Below are 22,673 nucleotides of genomic sequence, written 5' to 3'. Positions count from 1 at the left end.
GACATTTTTACAAGTAGGCCTACCAACTGATAGCTACTTGAGTCTAGATGTTGTCGGTGATGGTACACTCCGCCAACAGTCATTGCTACTCAACTCCATTTGGTTAGACATTTAGTTGGAGTTAAGTTTACTAAGCTACAGACAAAGCAGACAATTAGCCTATTTTAAATAACTTAACACATTTCGGAAATGTACGCATTTACAAAATGGATTTGGTGCAGAATGTGTGCAGGTGTGTGAGTGTCTTATTGCACTGTCATCACAAACTTTTAACATTCAATGTGTGAAGTTTGCATTTGAATCAATATATCAATCCTACACACATCTAGTTCCAGTAGGCCTATTACAATTTAGAAAATTGGCATTAGCCCATATGCATTGTATTTAGCTTTAACATTATATATTGCTAACAGATGCACTCTACACACACACATACGTTTTTATATTGTTATTTTGCTGTATTATTGACTTTGTATTGTAGATATGTTATGGTAGAGTAGAATATAATAATGTGTTGTGTTATGTATGTAATTCTGATTGGACCTCAGGAAGAGTAGATTGCTCCCTTGGCAGCAGCTAATGGGGATCCGGAAAATAAATACAAATACAAAAACACTAACATTAAAATACGACCAATAAACACAATATTGTATTCATGAATTCAACAACAAGGAATCATTTTGACTTTGTGCCTGTAATAAACAACACAGCACGCAGGCGGAGTTATCTTTCTCGAAGATGTCATTGGGCCAAAGGATGTGCGTCACACAAAAACAAACATGTCTGACTTCCGTTTTGGAGGGTAGACATAACGAAGAAATCATTACATTTGATCGTATTTTTAAGCTTGCAGAATGGTAAGTGTTTACATGAAATGATTCTGCATATGTTTGCCATGTTTACATTTGCTCATGTTTTGCTTGCCACGCATCCGATCACACCAAAACATGAAAGTAGCCAGTTAGCGAGCATAAGATACGTTCAGTCAGTGGCTAGCTAGCTAACGCGGTAGTTGCATAGTTGAAACTTTTTCCATAAGGAGCCAGCGTATTTTCTGACATTAATGTCTCTGATTAAAGTCCATGAGCCAGACCCCCAAATGTGGACCGACGATGTCTCATAGTGATTTGTTGGAAAACATGTGGAGCCGTGCAGCAGTGTTAGCTTTCCCATATGGATTTGACCCTATGACAAACCATGTCAGTTATTGCTCGGAAAGCTTAGATTCACAGCTATCCATCAGACATATTTTCGGTAAGTTCAGTTCAACATAACTTTGACCTCTAGGGTACATAAGAATTACCTCTACAAATGGCTTTAAAAAGGAAGCCCTGATACATGTTTTACTTTGTGAAAGGTCATGAAATTACTTTTCAAATTATATATAATATAACCACATTCGAAACGAACAGCTACAACTATTATTTAAAAAATTGCCCATTTACATTAGAATGTTGGAGGCTTCGCCATACAATTCCATGTAATGGGGCAGCTGTTTATGGATTGTAACATTGGTAATAGAGGCACACACACAGCCAGAAAAAGGGTTGTGTAGATGCAGGGTCATCACAGAATGCATGCATTAAACCCACAGAAGCCTTTTCCAATATGGCCACCATACAACCCAATAATGGGGTCTTATTGGACAATATCACATGACCATACCTGTATGAAATATAATTGTGGCATGCAAAAAAGTATATTCAAATGTTTATAGTGATGTAAAATACACAACCACATGAGCCAGGTGTGCCAGATATATATAAATATGTTAAATTATTCACCTAACTGTGGTAAGAATGTGGCCATAAAGCTGTCTGAATCGCTGATTTCTGATCAATAATATCAATCATGTCCATATGTAATTTTCAAACATGTAAAATTGATATGGTACATGTGAATAGTCATGTATGTGAACTGATTAACATTATATACTATGTTATCCTATAAACTGTTTTCATAAAACAGGACTAGAAACTTGTAGAATTCCATAGGATAAGTTTTCACGTGATGAAGATGAGAGCAGCAAACCATTACACGTAGTTACACTAAATTAAGATGTTTTCTTACTATGGGGCCAAAGCAGTAATATAATTTGCTTTAACAGGCCAACACTAGATTTGACTATACTGAACAAAAATATAAACACAACATGTAAAGTGTTGGTCCCATGTTTCATGAGCTGAAATAAAATATCCCTGAAATGTTCCATACCCACAAAATGCTTATTTCTCTCAAATGTTGTGTACAAATTTTTTACATCCCTTTTAGTGAGCATTTATTATTTTCAAAGGTAATCCATCCACCTGACAGGAGTGGCATATCAATAAGCTGATTAAACAGCATGATCATTACACAGCTGCACCTTGTGCTGGGGACAAAAAAAGGCCAATCTAAAATGTGCAGTTTTGTCCCACAACACAATGCCACAGATATCTCAAGTTTTGAGGGAGAGTGCAATTGGCATGCTGACTGCAGGAAAGTCCACCAGAGCTGTTGCCAGAGAATTGAGAGAATTTGGCAGTACGTTCAACCGGCCTCACAACCGCAGACCATGTGTAACCACGCCAGCCCAGGACCTCCACATCCAGGCTTCTTCACCTGCGGGATCGTCTGCGACGAGCCACCCGGACAGCTGATGAAACTGAGTAGTATTTATGTCTGCAATAAAGCCCTCTTTGTGGGGAAAAACTCATTCTGATTGGCTGAGCCTACTCTCCAGTGAGTGGGAAGGGCACCCAAGTGGGTAGACCTATGCCCTCCCAGGCCCACCCATTGCTTGCGCCCCTGCCCATCATGTGAAATCCATAGATTAAGGCCTAATGAATTTATCTAAATTGACTGATTTCCATATATGAACTGTAACTTAGTAAAAACGTTAAATTGTTGCATGTTGCGTTTTTATATTTTTGTTCAGTATGCATTGTAATGGAATGTACAGAGCAGGTTTATATTCCTCATAATGAAAACAGCTACTATGATAACACTGTATATTATTTTAATCAGCTCACATCTGTGACTATTCGCATGTACACTACCATTCAAAAGTTTGGGGTCACTTAGAAATGTCCTTGTTTTTGAAAGAAAAGCTAATTGATCAGAAATACAGTGTAGACATTGTTGATGTTGTAAATGACTTTTGTAGCTGGAAATGACAGATTTTTAATGGAATATCTGCATAGGTGTACAGGAGGCCCATTATCAGAAACCATTACTCTTGTTTTCCAATGGCACATTATGTTAGTTGGGGCGGCAGCGTAGCCTAGTAACCGAAAGGTTGCAAGATCAAATCCCTGAGCTGACAAGGTACAAATCTGTCGTTCTGCCACTGAACAGGCAGTTAACCCACTCTTCCTAGGCTGTCATTGAAAATAAGAATTTGTTCTTAACTGACTTGCCTAGGTAAAATTAGTAATTATGTTAGCACAGCTGAAAATGAAGGTTTCGTATGTAACCACGGTTATGTGAGCTATATGGATCACTCCAATATATTGGTAGCACTCTGCGGCGGAGGGATACCTCCGAGGTGAGGATTTACAGATTTATTCCTGTATTTACTTGTGCAAATCTGTAAATCCTCACCTCGGATGTATCCCTCCGGATGTATCCCTTATATATATAGATATATATATATAGACCCCTTGGCCGCAACACGTTCTCTACATCCTTTTTGAGGCACGTATAGCACTGTAGAGGAATGGAGTGATCCATATAGCTCACATAACCATGGTTACATATGTAACCTTTGTTATGTTTCACTATATTGGATCACTCCGATATACACGTACCAGATTAGCTGGTGCTAGAGGTCCCAGCGCGGGACCGAGATGCAGGGGCTGTCAATGTGGAAGGGGGTCCCGGCACAGTCCCCGGAAGGGGAGGAGACGCCCAGGACCGCTAAACCAACAGCAGATGGAGGTGCCACATTTACCCAGTAGTACCAAGCAAAAGTGCAAGAGGAAGCCCAGCTGGCTGTAGCACAGATCTCAGCGAGGGACGCTCCTCTCAATAGAGCCCAGGATGCAGTCACACCTCGTGTTGAATATACCACCACAGATCCCACCACTGGCATGCCATCCTGGCGGTATGCTGTCGTAATTGTGTCCACTATCCAGTGAGCGAGCCTCTCACCATAGCAGACAAAGAGCTGGTCTGTTCTTACTGACTGTGTTCGCTCCACATAGGCAGCTAGTGCCCTCACAGGGCACAGCATGCCAGAGGGAGGCCCAGACTCCCCCGCCACTGCTGGGGGGTCCTAAGCAGACAGGATAAAAGGGATTTTCACATGCCTGTCTGACAGGACCTTCGGGAGGAATGAAGGGTTGGGACGGAGATATACTCCTCCCCCCAGGGTCCACCCGGTAGCACTCCGAACTTACCGAAAGAGCATGGAGCTCATCCACCCTCTTAAAGAAAGCCACCTTCATAGAGAAGTGTTTCAGGGAGGCAGACTCCAAACGGTTTGAACGGTGGCTTTGCCAAAGCTGCCAAGACCACATCAGCTCGCCAGTGAGCGGGTTCTAGCTGGAAGCAGGCGATGAACCCCCTTCATAAACCTGGAGACCAAGGAATGGCGCCCCACTAGCCTCTCTATCCACCCCACATGGCAGGCAGATATAGCGGCCAAATACCCTCTCAGTGTAGAGGCTGCCAAGCCCTCATCCAAGTGAGACTGTAGGTATTTGAGGACATACTGTACCCCACATGACTCGGGCACAACCTCAATACCAGTGCACCAAGAGCAGAACCAGTGCAACTGGTATGCCGAGGTTGTAGCCGGCACCCTTGCGCTCTGCATGGTGTTCATTAAACCCTCCTGTAGTCCGAAAATGGATCATTGGTGCCGTTCAGTGGCCAAGCCCACAGACTGAGGCGTTGCGGCTTCGGATGCCACAGAGTTCCCCCGGCCTGAGACAGCAAGTCAGGTCTCAGGGGAAGTTGCCAAGATGTCCCAGACAACAGGGACAGGAGAAGGCTGAACCAGGGTCGTCTGGGCCAGTATGTGCCGCCAGAGGCAGACGATGCTCTGCCATCCTGGTCCTGTCCAGAACAGCCTGGATCAGGGGAAAGGGGGGAATGCGTAATGCTCCAGCCCTGGCCAATCGTGAGCCCAAGCCCAGAGTCCCTGGTGGCTCCGACATGGAGTACCACAAGGGGCAGTGTGCATTGTCCAGGGAGGCAAACAGGTCCGCCTGCACCCTCCCGAACTTGTCCTACAGGTGCTGCACCACCTGGGGATGTAGGCTCCAGTCCCAAGGTGGCGGACCCTCCCTCGAGGGCATATCCGCTGCCACACTCAGGATGTCAGGTATGCTAGACAGCCGTGAGCCCAGGGAAGCTCCCGTGCTATAAGATTGAGGCGGTGGGATCTCAGTCCACCCTGATGGTTGATGTAAGCCACCACTGTGGTGTTGTTCGTTCTCACCAGGACATGTCTTCCTTTCAGATGTGGAAGGAAAGACCGCAGGGCCAGCAGTACAGCTCGGAGCTCTAGTGTATTGATGTGCCTGCTGCTCCAAGGGGGTAGCCAACAGCCGCTGGCCAACCTGCCCTTGGTCACACCCACCCAGCCGATCTGGGAGGCGTCTGTGCTGACCAGCTCCCGGCGGCACATCCTCAGCATCTCAGCATCTCCACCCCACCTGAGAGAAAGGAGCAACAGCTCCACCTCAACAATGCCCTGAGGCCCTGTGCGGTAACCTGCAGCTGGCGGTGACGGTGGCGCTTCGGGTGCAGCCAGTGGGAGTTGAACCACTGCTGAAGGGGCCGGAGATGGAGCAGGGCCAGCGGAATCCGCAACGAGGCCGCCGTCAGCAAGCCCAACAGGCGTTGGCGGGTCAGGGCGCATACCACCCGCCCCTGCCAAAAGTAGTTGAGGCAAGATAAGATCGCCCTGAACCCTTCTGGCGGGCAGGTCTGCTCTCATAAGGACTGAGTCCAGTTCCATGCCAATGAAGGACACCCTCTGGGTTGGCGCCAGATGACTCTTCTTGTCGTTTACAGTAATGCCCAGCCCGCTGATGTGGGTCAGGAGCATGTCTCTGTCCGACAGGACCTGGTCGGGGCACAAATCAGCCAATCGTCCAGATAATGCAGGATCAACAATCCTCGGGACATGAGAGGTGCCAGGACAGCGTCCATGCACTTTATGTCTGCTCCAGAATGACATCAACCCCTCGGCCAAACGTCAGCCCTGGGGTGACGGGGTGAGTGGCAAATGTGCTCTGAAGAGCAGGTAGCAGACTGGATTGGGCCAGCCAAAAATGGCACCGGGAGGTAACCACCTGCACCATGGCCTTCTAGGCAGAGTTCCTCTGTCCAGTGTCTGTGTTCTTTTGCCAATCTTTTCTTTTTATTGGCCAGTCTGAGACATGGCTTTTTCTTTGCAACTCTGCCTAGAAGGCCAGCATCCTGGAGTCGCATCTTCACTGTTGACGTTGAAACTGGTGTTTTGCGGGTAATATTTAATAAAGCTGCCAGTTGAGGACTTTTGAGGTGTCTGGTTCTCAAACTAGACACTCTACTATACTTGTCCTCTTGCTCAGTTGTGCACCGGGGCCTCCCAATCCTCTTTCTATTCTGGTTAGAGACAGTTTGCTCTGTTCTGTGAAGGGAGTAGTGCACAGCGTTGTACGAGATCTTCAGTTTCTTGGCAATTTCTTGCATGGAATAGCCTTAAATTCTCAGAACAAGAATAGACTGACGAGTTTCAGAAGAACGGTCTTTGTTTCTGGCCATTTTGAGCCTGTAATCAAACGCACAAATGCTGATGCTTCAGATACTCAACTAGTCTAAAGAAAGCCAGTTTTATTGCTTCTTTAATCAGGACAACCGTTTCAGCTTTGCTAACATAATGGCAAAAGGGGTTTTCTAATGATAAATTCGTCTTTTAAAATGATACACTTGGATTAGCTAACACAACGTGCCACTGGAAAACAGGAGTGATGTTTGCTGATAATGGGCCTCTATAAGCTATATATCTATATATCGATGTAGATATTCGATTAAAAATCAGCCGTTTCCAGCTAAAATAGCCATTCACCTCATGAACAATGTCTACACTGTATTTCTGATCAATTAGATGTTATTTTAATGGACAAATGTGCCTTTCTTTCAAAAACAAGGACATTTCTAAGTGACCCTAAACATTTGAACGGTAGTGTACATATCCATTTTACATGTTTGATGAGGAAATATTGCAATTATTGATCATAACATGTTCAGAAATCAGCGATTCCGCCAGTCTCATGTATTCTACATCACTCTGAAAAATGTCTGGGCATACTACAATTATATTTCATACAGATATGGTCATGTGAAATTGTCAAATAACAACAACTTAAACATAAACAATGGAGTAGGCCTAATAGCTAAATCCTGTGTGGTCATGATAACAGTAGGCAGTTATACTATCACATTGATTAAGTATTCATACGTCTTCTCCCCCCAAAACATTAATAGGCTATACTATTTAATGCTTAGAAATGACCTATGAGCTTCTGGAAATTATACAGATTCAGCTTTAACTTTCTGACTTTATCATTATGTAGGTTGTCGAAAACATCATCTTACGCTTGAGAGGGTCTCTGGAGTTCAAGTGCCAGTTGGACAGCACAGATGGTATGTACTGTAGAGGGAATTCTGCCTGTGATTTACATTTCCTGAGTTGGTTATGCTCATTAAGTGTGTGTGTGTGTGTGTGTGTGTGTGTGTGTGTGTGTGTGTGTGTGTGTGTGTGTGTGTGTGTGTGTGTGTGTGTGTGTGTGTGTGTGTGTGTGTGTGTGTGTGTGTGTGTGTGTGTGTGTGTGAGAGAGCGCGAGATAATCCAGAAATATTAGCCCTGAGCTAATGGGTATCTCATTAAACTCAAATGTAAAAGTCAGAAATGGTAGTTCTGACATTCATGATTTCCACTAGCGCCTGCTGTTGGCTATATGGCTGATTTAGACTTTTAATTTTTAATTTAACCAGGTAGGCCATTTGAAAACAAGTTCTCGTTTACAACTGCGACCTGGCCAAGATAAAGCAAAGCAGTGCGACAAAAAACAACATCACAGAGTTCGACATGGAATAAACAAAAGTACAGTCAATAACAATAGAAAAATCTATATACAGTGTGTGCAAATGGAGTAAGGAGGTAAGGCAATAAATAGGCCACAGTTACAATTTAGCAAATTAGCACTGGAGGGATAGATGTGCAGATGATGATGTGCAAGTAGAAATACTAGTGCTCCAAAAAAGTAAATAAAAACAATATGGGGATGAGGTAGGTAGTTTGATGGGCTATTTACAGATGGGCTGTGTTCAGCTGCAGCAATCGGTGAGCTGCTCAGATAGCTGATGCTTAAAGTTAGTGAGGGAAATATAAGTCTCCAACTTCAGAGATTTTTTGCAATTCATTCCAGTCATTGGAAGCAGAGAACTGGAAGGAAAGGCAGCCAAAGTAGGTGTTGGCTTTGGGGGTGACCAGTCAGAAATACTTGCTGCAGCCCGTGCTACGGGTGGGTGTTGTTATTGTGACCAGTGAGCTGAGATAAGGCGGGGCTTTACTAAGCAAAGACTTATACAGTTGAAGTCGGAAGTTTAAATACACCTTAGCCAAATACATTTAAACTCTGTTTTTCACAATTCCTGACATTTATTCCTATTAAACATTCCCTGTCTTAGGTCAGTTAGGATCAGCACTTTTATTTGAAGAATGTGAAATGTCAGAATAATAGTAGAGATAATGATTTATTTCAGCTTTCATTTCTTTCATCATATTCCCAGTGGGTCAGACGTTTACATACACTCAGTTAGTATTAGGTAGCACTGCCTTTAAATTGTTTTACTTTGTTCAAACGTTTCGGGTAGCCTTCCTCAAGCTTCCCACAATAAGTTGGGTGAATTTTGGCCCATTCCTCCTGACAAAGCTGGTGTAACTGAGTCAGGTTTGTAGGCCTCCTTGCTCGCACACACTTTTTCAGTTCTGTCCACACATCTTCTATGGGATTGAGGTCAGGACTTTGTGATGGCCACTCCAATACCTTGATTTTGTTGTCCTTAAGCCATTTTGACAAACTTTGGAAGTATGCTTGGGGTCATTATCCATTTGGAAGACCCCATTTGCGACCAAGCTTTAACTTCCTGACTGATGTCTTGAGATGTTGCTTCAATATATCCACAATTTTCCTCCTCATGAGGCCATCTATTTTGTGAAGTGCACCAGTCCCTCCTGCAGCAAGCACCCCCACAACATGATGCTGCCACCCCCGTGCTTCACGGTTGGGATGGTGTTCTTCGGCTTGCAAACTCCCCCCTTTTTCCTCCAAACATAACAATGGTCATTATGGCCAAACAGTTCTATTTTTGTTTCATCAGACCAGAAGATATTTCTCCAAAAAGTACCATCTTTGTCCCCATGTGCAGTTGCAAACCCTAGGACTCGTTTTTGATATAGGACTCGTTTTGCTGTGGATATAGATATTTTTGTACCTGTTTCCTCCAGCATCTTCACAAGGTCCTTTGCTGTTGTTCTAGGCTTGATTTGCACTTTTCGCACCAAAGTACGTTTATCTCTAGGAGACAGAATGCGTCTCCTTTCTGAGCGGTATGACGTCTGCGTGGTCCCATGGTGTTTATGCTTGCGTAATATTGTTTGTACAGATGAACATTGCACCTTCAGGCGTTTGGAAATTGCTCTCAATTATATGCATATATATATATATATATATATATATATATATATATATACATACACACACACACTACCGTTAAAATATGAGTACTACTTCATGTTTTGTGAAGTATGTATGACGTCTTATCTGTATCTTTATACACATTCACCATTGATTGCAAGGAAATCTGGTATCTCTGTTAATGGTCATATTGATTGTGGCTGTTGTGTCTTTACAGTACCACACATACAAAATGTCATCTCGAGGACTTTCGAGGCCCTCGGATCCCAGGTGAAAGCAGAATCACTTGTTCTTAGTCTCTCTAGCAGTCCAGTTTTTCTTTGGCCTAACAAAGGAGGACATGCAACAGCTGGAGAGATATCTCCGAACAGACCATGTAAAGATCTCCAACAGTTGATCCAGTAAGTGATCATACTTCACAATTTGGAGCCTCTTGTTCTGGGAAAGTAGATTATAAGTCAAGTTGTTTTAGAGTCCACTATTTACCTGGTGTTGTCTTACATGGTAGTATGGTAATTAGATATTATTACTTAGTAACAGTAAGGTACCAAGTAGTTACGACTTATTTTGTGCAACTTAATGCATCAATTGCCTAATACATCAACTACTGTAAGTTATTGGCCGAAATGCAGGTTTAGTGTCTCACATGATCATGATGGAATAGAAACCAAAGTAAATGGAAAAACCCTCATCCTGTTTTAGGACAGATGACCAGGAAAGCAGTAGAAAAAAGTCTGCAAAAAAGGACAAAAAGAATCCAGCAGCAGTAAGTGTGCTGCTTTTAAACCTTAAAAATAGTCTACGGACATGAACTACTTCCTGTAAATCACTTCGCCACACATTTTCCTGCCACTTGTTTGTCATTGACAAGATCATTTTTTTTTGTGTGGTTTTTAGTTTTCCTGTACCTCATATGTATTTTATTGACTGTCTGTCTTGCTTGCTTGCAGGGTATCATAAACCTGACCCTGATGACCGAGGTGACAGAGCCAGGCGTCCTCTCGGCACCCACCCTCCTGAGAGGAAGTAAGAAGCACCACCTCCTGCAAACGACTCTGCCCATGGACTGCGTGGTCAGTGTCCTTTCCAGCGAGAGCATCTCTGTGTATGTCATCCTCAATCACTCTAAAGGAAACGACATGATTTGGTTCAACGGAATTTCAATGAAATTAGACACAGGTTTTAGGAGAATAGAGTACATATTTTTTATTATGTCAAAGTATATCAAAGGTCCAATACCAGAACGCTAAGGTAAACTGATAGATAAGTCAATCAATAACCACCAGAGATGTAGCTAGTTCACAAGACAATACAACCACAAACAGGGTGAAACAAAAGAAACTCAGCCTGATATGAACTCAATTCAAACTTCCTTATTCGCAAGGGTTTTTGTTTAGTTAAACAAAAAATATTTTAAAGTTTAAACCCGGAAACCAGCTCATAATGTTCAACTGAATCGGGGCTCTAAATCTTTTTTGTTTCTGTCGTACATGCAGTGTCTGTGGGACCCTCGTGAGGGCGCTGTGCAGTCAGCTGGGTGACATGGAAAAGGTGGCTCTGCGGCACATGAAAGGGACGGCCCTGCTTATTCCCCAGCCGTTCCACTTCCTCCTTCCTGCCCCTGTGGGCCTGGTGACAGTGGTCTACCCAGCGGGTGTGCCCGACAGCCAGCTGGAGACGCGACGCAAGGCAAGGGAAGAAATCCAAACTGACCCCGAGCCCCTACTACGCTACCCCTAGTACTCTACACTTGTGTATATTTGAAATGCTATGATAGGTATTAAGCAATATGGTAGCAGTGGTGTAAAGTACTTAAGTAAAATACTTTAAGTATTTTTGGGGGGTTATCTGTACTTTACTATTTATATTTTTTACCACTTTTACTTCACTAAATTCCTAAAGAAAATAGTGTACTTTATACTCCACACATTAGTCATCCCGACTGCATCTGATCTGGCAGACTCACTAAACACAAATGCTTCCTTTGTAAATGACTTTTGGTGTGCCCTTAGCTATCCATAAATTTAAAAATACAAGAAAATTGTGCCTACTGGTTTGCTTAATATAAGGAATTACTTTTATTTTGATTCTTAAGTATATTGCAGTGGTCCTCTGTGGCTCAGTTGGTAGAGCATGGCGCTTGTAACGCCAGGGTAGTGGGTTCGATTCCCGGGACCACCCATACGTAGAATGTATGCACACATGACTGTAAGTCGCTTTGGATAAAAGCGTCAGCTAAATGGCATATATTATATTATTATTATTATTTTAGCAATTACATTGACCGTTGTTACTTAATTATATTTAAAACAAAATACTTTTAGACTTTTACTCAAGTAGTATTTTACTGGGTGACTTTTACTAGAATCATTTTCTATTAAAGTATCTTTACTTTTTTTTTTACTTAAGTATGACAATTGGTTACTTCTCCACTGTATGGTAGTAGCTCCACTATTTCCCTTGACAGGCTATGTGGAATATTGCTAACCATCTCTACAAAGAGGCTAAATGGACACCTAGCCTGCAAAATGTAAAATAACTGTGAAATATTATATATTTCTTATTTTGAAATACTCTGAGTGACTGTCTAGTATGAGAGAAATAACGTTGTGTACATGTATTTGATATTGCTGTTTTATGTCTGTGTAGGAGCTGCACAGTCTGTTTGAGCTGCCAGACGACCAGCCATATCTGAGAAGAGCCAACGCTCTACATTTTCCTGATGAGCCCTACAAAGATGGCTACCTCCGAAACCCTCATGTCCACCTGAATCACCCTGCCCTGGAGAACGGCAAGGTTGGTCAGCATACACAGACGCAAACACACACACTGTCACACACACAGTGTCACACACTGGGGCGGCAGGGTAGCCTAGTGGTTAGAGCGTTGGACTAGTAACCGAAAGGTTGCAAGTTCAAATGAGCTGACAAGGTACAAATCTGTCGTTCTGCCCCTGAACGCACTGTTCCTAGGCCGTCATTGAAAATAATAATTTGCTCTTAACTTGCCTTGTTAAATAAAGGTAAAATAAAGAAAATGATATGCTCTTATGTGTTTCTCCCTTGTCCCAGCCTTACTTGGTCCAGGGGGTCTACAGCTACCACCACTACATGCAGGACCGCGTGGACGACAACGGCTGGGGTTGCGCCTACCGCTCCCTCCAGACCATCTGCTCCTGGTTCCAGCAGCAGGGCTACGTGGAGCGGGCTGTGCCCTCCCACAAGGAGATCCAACAGGTCAATAGCCTTGACCCTTAGCCTCGAACCCCATATGGAGACCTGAGTGTTGGATAGGTCTACAATGTGATTTGGGCAAACTATCCCTTGTTATACAGAACTCTCTCTCTCTCTCTTTGGTAAAGCTGTGGCTCTAAACGTGTCTATTGAACATATTCCAATAATGTGAGACTGTGAATTCGAGCCAGCAGGTAGAGCCTGAGTCCATGGTAAATACGAATTGATAGGTGATTACAATGTGAGTCTCTTTCTCCTTTCCCACAAGTTGGCCTATAACTCATTGACTGGTAGATAGGGCTATTATAAAATGCATTGTTTTTAATCACATTTTTACTACTTTCAATAGGATTCTATAATCCATAGCCATGTCAGCTAATATTACCTTTTTTGGGGTGTATATGAAAAGCACTTTAGGATTAAAAATCAAGTTAATTCTTGTTATTTTCTCCCCATCGCTGTCTCACAGGCCCTGGTGGAAGTTGGAGACAAGCAAGGGTCTTTTTTGGGCTCTCGGCAGTGGATCGGCTCCATCGAAGTCGCGGCTGTGCTGGATCAGTTGCTGGGGGTCACCTCCAAGATCATGTTTGTGAGGTGAGATGAGGTGTGTGCTTATGTGCCTGCATGGATGCATGTGTGTGCTTGTGCATGCATGCGTCCATGTAAATTCACCAGTCAGGGCAATGCAGAATGCTTCAGGTAGTTGTGTTCCATATTCCATATTTTTTTGCTTCGTTTTCACATCTAGTTGTGTGTTTGTGTGTCCTAAAGCCAAGGGTCTGAGCTGGCCTCCAAAGGCAGAGAACTGGCCAACCATTTCCTTTCTGAGGGAACTCCTATTATGATTGGTGAGTGAAAACTGAAACTATTACAATGTAGAGACAATGATGAGAGACTAATATTATCGTACAAATCCCTTGTAGTGATTGTACTGCAGATCTGTTCAAATGATAAGGTCTGGGCCCTGTCCAATGAGTACATGCTACAGTACCACAGTCATACATAGTTTCATATAAACAGCATCTATATTTCTGTGGTCAAATAAATAGCTGAATGCTTTTGGTAAACATTTTGATCGACTCCCCTCACATGTAAATACTTCCAGTTTTTAGGTTGTGTGTGCATTGCACTGGCTTAAACAAAGTTACTACAAACATTACTTGAAATTGAATCTGTTAATTTGAACTCTGCAGATTTGTAATTTCCTTCTATTTTGCTCCACACCAGGAGGGGGTGTCCTAGCACACACTATCCTCGGTGTGGCGTGGAGCGAGACCACGGGCCAGATCCGCTACCTCATCCTGGACCCACATTACACAGGGGCCGAGGACCTGCAAGTCATCACAGACAAGGTACCGGATGGTGTCATGGGGCAATATGTATAAACTGTCTCAGAGTAGGAGTGCTGATCTAGGATCAGATCCCGTCTGTCCATGTAATCATAATAATTGTGATCTGAAAGGCAAAACTGATCCTAAATCAGCACTCCTACGCTGAGGCGCTTGAGACATCCAGGCCCTGGGCCCAAGTTAGTCCCAGCGTGAGTTAAAATGAAAGTTCATACCAAAATGAACGTCTGATGTTTTCAGACCTCATCTTTTGTGTAGATCCAGCTGGATACTTCAATCCTGAGTGTGCCTATCTTTCTCATCAACATCTGATAAACTACCACTTAAATGTACACTACATGACCAAAAGTATATGGACACGTGCTCGTCGAACATCTCATTTCAACATCATGGGCATCGATATGGAGTTGGTCCAATTCATCCAAAAGGTGTTTGATGGGGTTGAGATCAGGGCTCTGTTGCAGGCCAGTCAAGTCCTTCCACACTGATCTTGACAAACCATTAATGTATGGACCTCGCTTTGTGCACAGGGGCATTGTCATGCTGAAACAGGAAAGGGCCTTCTCCAAACTGTTGCCACAAAGTTGAAAGCACAGAATTATCTAGAATGTCATTGTATGCTGTAGTGTTATGATTGCCCTTCACTGGAACTAGTCTGAACCATGAAAAACAGCCCCAGACCATTATTCCTTGTCCACCTAACTTTACAGTTGGCACTATGCATTCGGGCAGGTAGCGTTCTCCTTGCTCCTAGGTGTTTCCACTTCAAAGTAACAGCACTTACAGCTGACTGGGGTAGCTCTAGCAGGGCAGAAATGTGATGAACTGACTTGTTTGAAAGCTGTCATCCTATGACATTGCCATGTTGAAAGTCTGAGCTCTGCTGTAAGGCCATTCTACTGCCAATGTTTGTCTATGGAGATTGCATGGCTGTGTGCTCAATTTTATACCTGTCAGCAACAGTTGTGGCTGAAATAGCCAAATCCATTCATTTGAAGGGGATGTCCATATACGTTAGTGTATGTCAACTTGCCCACAAGCAGTTGTATATGTTTGGTGATGGGAGGAATGAACACCCATAGGAAAAGTTGTATTGAACAAAATGCAGGAAGTGGAAGAACATTTTGTAAATCAAACTTAGAGGAAATGTACTTATTTAGTCATAAACTTCAGTATCTAGAAGCGCTGTATAATTGTTGCAGTATATATTCTCAAAAACTGCAATCTATTTGCGTGAGAGAACCCAAAATGGAGGCGTTTTCTTCTTTCCCCAGGGCTGGTGCGGATGGAAGGGCCCAGAGTTTTGGGACCAGAACGCCTACTACAACCTCTGTTTGCCTCAGAGACCAAAGACCATATGATTGTGTGTAGGTTTCAATGTGTGTTGTGTACAGGCACCTGTCCAACAGTATTACAACAAATATCTGAGAATAAATGTCAAAACATCTGAGGTGAAGAAATGAATGTGCCTTTTTATTTCAGCTTTCATCTGTGACTTAACGAGTCGGTATTCTGTTTTTACATCAACATGCCACCATCGTGTGTCTCATTCATGAAGAAGTGCCTGCTTTTTATTTCATTTAGTCAAACATATAGAATGTCACCTTTTATTTGAGGGTATTTTCATACATATCTATTTTACCGTTTAAAAAGCACTATGTATTTAGTCCCCCATTTGAAGGTGTCATAAATATTTGGCCAAATTCACTTTGTGTATTATAGTAATATGGTCCCATATTCCTAACACACAATGACTACATCAAGCATGTGACTACAGACTTGTTGGATGCATTTTCAGTTTGAGTATAGAGCCAAATTAAAAGATCTAGCTTCACTGTCAATAAATACATAGGGGACTGTACCTCAAAGGATTTGCACTGTAAACAAAGGACTGTGTAAAGTTGATATGTACATCTGAAACTGGTGTCCACAGAATCAGAAGGTCCCATATTGCATCTGAGCATGAAATCCACACAGTGGTTGTTTCCTTGTGATGGCTAGGCCCGGAGCCTATGCTGAGCACACCTCAAGACAGTGGAAAGATTTCAATTGCATACACTTCGCATCATCGTCTCATTCTCAAAACCCATTGGATGAGAGAGCCGGAGGTCCCTCCCCTCTGACCTTTTCCAATGGGTATTGAAAAAGCGGGGAGTAAGGAATTGAGATTCTCCCAGTGTTTAGCCCTCTGAACCAAAGCCTAGGCAATAGCAGCGGGAGCTAACAGGAGTCCTAAGTTCTCAAAGCAAAGGTTACTCATCACATGAGTGTAGTTTTCTGAACCATCTCCGCAACACACGTCTGCCTCTGTCACTGCAGGAGAAGGATGCATTCTGCTCCTATTCAAGTTAACCACTGACATTATACTTGCCAATCATTGACACACAAATACATAGGAGACTCACAGACACACCCCAGTAAGTGTTTAGGAACAGAGTCCGGTTTGGTGTCAGACACAGTAGCGGGGACTTCGTCATGCATGTCCTGTATTGGACTTGGCTGAGAAAGCATTGTCCTCCTTTTCGAATTCTAGAGGTGCATTGTTAAAATCACCAGTCTCGAGCCCTCTTTCTGTCTTGGGCCCCGGTGGCAATAAGTGCCCTCTTCTGTCCTGCTACCTTACTGCTCTGGGCGCCAGTCAGCGGGCATGCTACTAGCCCGGCAGGCATCAGAGGAGTGCTGCTGCTCGTCAGGAGTCGCGTCATTCGGAGTGTGTTCAGGAATCGTCCGCACTCCTCGAATCCGTACGACAATGCCAATTCTTCAGCGGTTCTGCCCTCGTTGTTGCAAAGTCTGCTCAGGAAAAAACATTGTGGTAAGGTCAGGGATTGTAAAAGCAACTGGCTGCATGGAAACAGTTGCCAAAATATAATGGTTTAAACTCATTTGAACCAACTTCAGCTCAGGTAATGCCAAAAGTTGTGTTGAATTTTAGTAACAAAATTAGCATCGATACATTAGTCTGAAAATAGGTATTTCGCAGCTCAATTTCTTATAAGCCTGGAGCTTATAACGTCAGGGTAGTGGGTTCAATTTCTTATAAGCCTGGAGCTTATAACGTCAGGGTAGTGGGTTCAATTTCTTATAAGCCTGGAGCTTATAACGTCAGGGTAGTGGGTTCAATTTCTTATAAGCCTGGAGCTTATAACGTCAGGGTAGTGGGTTCAATTTCTTATAAGCCTGGAGCTTATAACGTCAGGGTAGTTGGTTCAATTTCTTATAAGCCTGGAGCTTATAACGTCAGGGTAGTGGGTTCAATTTCTTATAAGCCTGGAGCTTATAACGTCAGGGTAGTGGGTTCAATTTCTTATAAGCCTGGAGCTTATAACGTCAGGGTAGTGGGTTCAATTTCTTATAAGCCTGGAGCTTATAACGTCAGGGTAGTGGGTTCAATTTCGTATAAGCCTGGAGCTTATAACGTCAGGGTAGTGGGTTCAATTTCTTATAAGCCTGGAGCTTATAACGTCAGGGTAGTGAGTTCAATTTCTTATAAGCCTGGAGCTTATAACGTCAGGGTAGTGGGTTCAATTTCTTATAAGCCTGGAGCTTATAACGTCAGGTTAGTGGGTTCAATTTCTTATAAGCATGGAGCTTATAACGTCAGGGTAGTAGGTTCAATTTCGAGGACCACCCTTTACTTAAAATGTATGCACACATGACTAAGTTGGCTTTGGATAAAAGCATCTGGTAAATATTATATATTAACATCTATGCAACTGTTTTGCATGTGTGAAAGTTGACACTCACCCAAGTTGGGCATCACTGGCAACGAGCACGCTGATGCATTCCAAACTGCCGGCCTTGGCGGCTTTGTGCATGGGCGTCTCACCATTGTTGTCCTTCAGCAAATATGAAATCATTTGGGGTACAGAGAAACAAGTAAATAAAGACTGGTGTTTTGGATCAGCTGAAATGAGAACCTGTAAAATTAGCTTTGCCTCTGATGTAATTTTCTGGATCTTGAGCAATGGATCTGGTCAATGTGTTTGTGATCCCTAATTGAAGTTACACTGCAGTTACTGTGTCCAAAATATTAGCCTACACTTTATTTACTGCAGTGTCACGTAACATCTTTCAACTATTTTGGGATGATGACTGATATATCAATTGAAAGCTCACATTTGATGTGTAATTTTGTCATTTTACTTAGATAAATATATGCAAAAGCATTGGGCAATCTTATTGTATTGTAGGCCAGTGGACCAATCCCCCTCCCACTACAGTCTGGGTCTGAACTTACTGTTGAGCGTTAGAATTGTAGAATACACAAAGTGCCATTTTGAAATGTGGTTGTGCATCAGCAGTCTAGCCAGCTATTTAAACTTGTAGTAATTATGGTTGAATTGCCAACCAGGGGCCCCTATTTCACTCTCACTCAAATATCATATTAAAAACTGCAGAAATCTCTATACCCTATGGCAAAATGAGTAGAATTATATGAAATTAGTTATACAATTATTTGCCATGGCAAAGAGCCCCCAAAAGGCATGGGTGAATGTGTGTGTATGTTTGAGAGTATACTGACCCGCGAGCCACTGCGGCCCCCATCCCCATCAAAGTTGCCCATCCCTGCTATAGACAGACAAGTAGAAGTAAATCTACCTGCTGATTTGCATCCGCTCCCGTTTGCAGTAGCCATAGCAAACAAAAGGCTTGTCCGCTGCATGCCGCCAAGTGTGCAGGGGACTGTCCCAACACATTGCTTGAGTTGACAGCATCTCCGCCTTCGAATAAGTTACTAATACAGTCCAGCTGCATAATACAGGAAACAAAGAATAACCTAGGTTAACTCTAGCTATTTACAGTTTATTACATCTGCGCTTACTTTGTTATTCTGAAACGGGTGCGTAAAAAAATGATTTCCTTTTCATATGGACCAGTTGGTGTCACATGAACGTGAATTGTGTGATAAATTCCGTTGTAAATAAACATATAGCCTAGATATGATGACTATGCATATTATGTCAGTGATTTGTGAAGCGAAAATATGGCCACCTTCTAAACGTAGCCTAATTAGAGTTAGCCTTGCCTACATATAATTCACCAAATGACAAATGATGTCGAAAACTTAAATGCCATTTTATATAATTATGTCCTACCTTTCCTTACACCTAACTAAACAAAAATAAACACAGTAATGCAATATTAAATAAATTGTATAAGCCTGAAATGCCACAAAGTTATAGGCTAAATAGTATATAATGTCAATGTTATTACACACATAAATGCGGAAGACAACTGACTAGGTATCCCCCTTTCCCTTACCTGTGAGTCGGAATCGAGCAGAAACATGATCAGATCTAAGTATCCCCACTAGAGGTTTTTAACTTGTGCGCACACAGCCGTTCCTTCGATGTAAATAAACCTATACAGTTGGTTGAAAAGAACACAAGCACGAAAGCAGGCTTGCAGCCTGTACTCAACTGACACGTGACATTGATACTTGTTCATATCCTAGTCGGAACTAGGAAACTCGGAAATGTACGACTTTCTACTGGTTGTAGTTATACACGTGCTGTGTTCGGACAGAAAGTCGGAAATGTCCGAGTTTTCTTGTTCCGAATAGCACTCGAACGCGACATTACCATGAGCGATGAGCATGGATGCAGCCCGGCGCATGTATCCATACAGGCGGGTCTACCAGAGAGGACGAGGTTGTGCGAAACAACACGTACGCACAGGCGGTTGTAAGGGCGGGCTTGCTGGCTCTTGTCAATCTGCTGATCTGGGCTCGAGAGCTTTCGGTTTATTTTGACCATTTTATTTTTTTAGAAAATGTAATATTGTTGAATGTTTTGAAAGCAATGTCTATATTATTTAGAAAACGCAGAGGATCAAGGAGCATGTGTCAAATGTGGAATGAGTTTGTTTCTTTCTCCATTTCTGATGTATTTTAATTTCCCCAATTTGGCATAGGCCAATGCATCAAATTACTTCACAGAACACATGTACCCAAAGAATTTGACAATTATTTTTCACGATTTGCCATGAACGCATTATATCGACTGATAATTCATGTGCTTGCTTCAGTAAGAACAACTGTTTCCCCAATAATCAGTGGTGGAAAAAGCACCCAATTTCCATAAAGTAAAGATATTTTCTATAAAAGTAACTCAAGTAAAAGTGAAAGTCACCCAGTAAAATACTACTTGAGTAAAAGTCTAAAAGTATTTTGTTTTAAATATACTTAAGTTTAAAAAGTAAACATATAAATCATTTAAAATCCCTTGTTTTAAGCAAACCAGACAGCACCATTTTATTTAGGGATAGCCAGGGAATGAAATGAAGCATTTGTGCTTAGTGAATCCGCCAGATCAGAAAATGCAATAAATATTTACTCTGAGCTGCGCTTCGGTAGGTCGGTGGTAGATGGAAGGCAGTGTTGCCCAACCGAGTTCTGTGAAGAATGTCTCTGGTTGTCAATTGGAAAATGTTGTAGTAACATCGTTGGGTGATAGACAGGATACTCTGTCTGTTCTTTCCTAACCCTCGTTTGCACTGCTGTTGCTAACTCAACGGCTAGGAGGTATCACTTCTGTAGTGAATAAGAGTTCAAAGTTCATACCATTTGCAATCAAAGCTCACGCTGATGTTGACTTCGTTCTGTAGTTATTATCTGAACCATTCTGACATAGGACCGTCGTCCTCACGTCCTCGGAACAGGAGGTTACATTGTCGTCAAGGGCTTATATAGGAAGGGAGAGGAGGGCGTGTTTGAAAAGTTTTATAGCCCATGTCCCTTCACAGGGGCAGGCCACTGATTGAGCAGAGCCCTATCTTATGAAAACCCAAATCTCACATTTTAGAAGCTAAGTACCATTAAGTACCACCGCATATGTTCCATTGGTCGGATTACCAGAATATAGTTAATTTCCCCCCACCTTCTGATGTTCCCAGAACCTCTGTCACGCGGGACTAGGTGTGTGTGCAGGAATCAGACGCAGAGAGAGAGTAACGGAGTAAAGTGCTTTACTATTGCACACCAAACTGATAAGCCCAATACAATACAGGGTGCAGGACACTATACCAGACAACCCAAAACCACAGGGTGTCCAGTATAGAAAATAAAATACACCACGACCTAATATGTACACACGTAACAAAAGACAATCCTGCACAAAACAAGGGCGGGTCAAACTACTACATGTAGGGAAGCTAATTAAACCAAAATACACACAGGTGAAACTAATAAGATAAAACAACAACACCTATTACCCCTCAGGAGACTGAAAAGATTTGGCATGGATTCTCAAAAAGTTATACAGCTGCACCATCGAGAGCATCACCGCCTGGTATGGAAACTGCTCGGCATCCGACCGCAAGGTGCTACAGAGGGTAGTGCGTACGTCCCAGTACATCACCTTGGCCAAGCTTCCTGCCATACAGTACCTCTTTACCGGGCGGTGTCAGAGGAAGGCCCTAAAAATTGTCAATGACTCCAGCCACCCTAGTCACAGACTGTTCTCTCTGCTACCACACAGCAATTGGTACCAGAGCGGCAAGACTATGTTCCAAAAGGCTCCTTAACAGCTTCTACCCCAAGCCATAAGAATGCTGAACAGTTAATCAAATGGCGACCCAGACTATTTGCATTGACCCCCACTTTTTTTTACGCTGCTGGTACCCCCTGTACAGTGGGGCAAAAAAAGTATTTAGTCAGCCACCAATTGTGCAAGTTCTCCGACTTAAAAAGATGAGAGAGGCCTGTAATTTTCATCATAGGTACACTTCAACTATGACAGACAAAATGAGAAAATAAATCCATAAAATCACTTTGTAGGATTTTGAATGAATTTATTTCCAAATTATGGTGGAAAATAAGTATTTGGTCACACTTGTATTACCTGTATTAATGGCACCTGTTTGAACTTGTCCAAACACGACGAGTTGAGTTTTTACCCAAAAGTTATATTTTGGTTTCATCTGACCATATGACATTCTCCCAATCTTCTTCTGGATCATCCAAATGCTCTCTAGCAAACTTCAGACGGGCCTGGACATGTACTGGCTTAAGCAGGGGGACACGTCTGGCACTGCAGGATTTGAGTCCCTGGCGGCGTAGTGTGTTACTGATGGTAGGCTTTGTTACTTTGGTCCCAGCTCTCTGCAGGTCATTCACTAGGTCCCCCCATGTGGTTCTGGGATGTTTGCTCACCGTTCTTGTGATCATTTTGACCCCACAGGGTGAGATCTTGCGTGGAGCCCCAGACCGAGGGAGATTATCAGTGGTCTTGTATGCCTTCCATTTCCTAATAATTGCTCCCACAGTTGATTTCTTCAAACCAAGCTGCTTACCTATTGCAGATTCAGTCTTCTCAGCCTGGTGCAGGTCTACAATTTTGTTTCTGGTGTCCTTTGACAGCTCTTTGGTCTTGGCCATAGTGGAGTTTGGAGTGTGACTGTTTGAGGTTGTG

At 42.9% G+C, this 22,673-nt stretch overlaps 2 protein-coding genes across 2 annotated transcripts; one reads left to right on the top strand and one right to left on the bottom strand.

The window, feature by feature from the left end:
* The first annotated feature begins 750 nt into the window (after positions 1–750).
* On the top strand, positions 751–15,736 carry ufsp2 (ufm1-specific peptidase 2). The gene is made up of 12 exons (XM_035789037.2): positions 751–857; positions 7,551–7,620; positions 9,895–10,078; positions 10,380–10,443; positions 10,628–10,782; positions 11,174–11,366; positions 12,327–12,473; positions 12,749–12,913; positions 13,380–13,504; positions 13,682–13,758; positions 14,138–14,262; positions 15,534–15,736. Exons 1-12 carry the CDS (start codon positions 855–857, stop codon positions 15,618–15,620), a joined length of 1,395 nt encoding a protein of 464 aa, XP_035644930.1. The 5' UTR covers positions 751–854; the 3' UTR covers positions 15,621–15,736.
* ankrd37 (ankyrin repeat domain 37) lies at positions 15,712–19,720 on the bottom strand. The gene is made up of 4 exons (XM_035789039.2): positions 19,525–19,720; positions 18,862–19,011; positions 18,007–18,098; positions 15,712–17,052 (listed from the first exon to the last, which is right to left on the bottom strand). Exons 1-4 carry the CDS (start codon positions 19,549–19,551, stop codon positions 16,809–16,811), a joined length of 513 nt encoding a protein of 170 aa, XP_035644932.1. The 5' UTR covers positions 19,552–19,720; the 3' UTR covers positions 15,712–16,808.
* Between the last annotated feature and the right edge of the window lie 2,953 nt (positions 19,721–22,673).

Source organism: Oncorhynchus keta, chromosome 16, assembly GCF_023373465.1.
Source record: "Oncorhynchus keta strain PuntledgeMale-10-30-2019 chromosome 16, Oket_V2, whole genome shotgun sequence".
In the NCBI taxonomy this organism is placed as follows: domain Eukaryota; kingdom Metazoa; phylum Chordata; class Actinopteri; order Salmoniformes; family Salmonidae; genus Oncorhynchus; species Oncorhynchus keta.
Note: the sequence above shows the minus strand (reverse complement) of the source record. Positions and strands in the feature narration are given on the sequence as shown.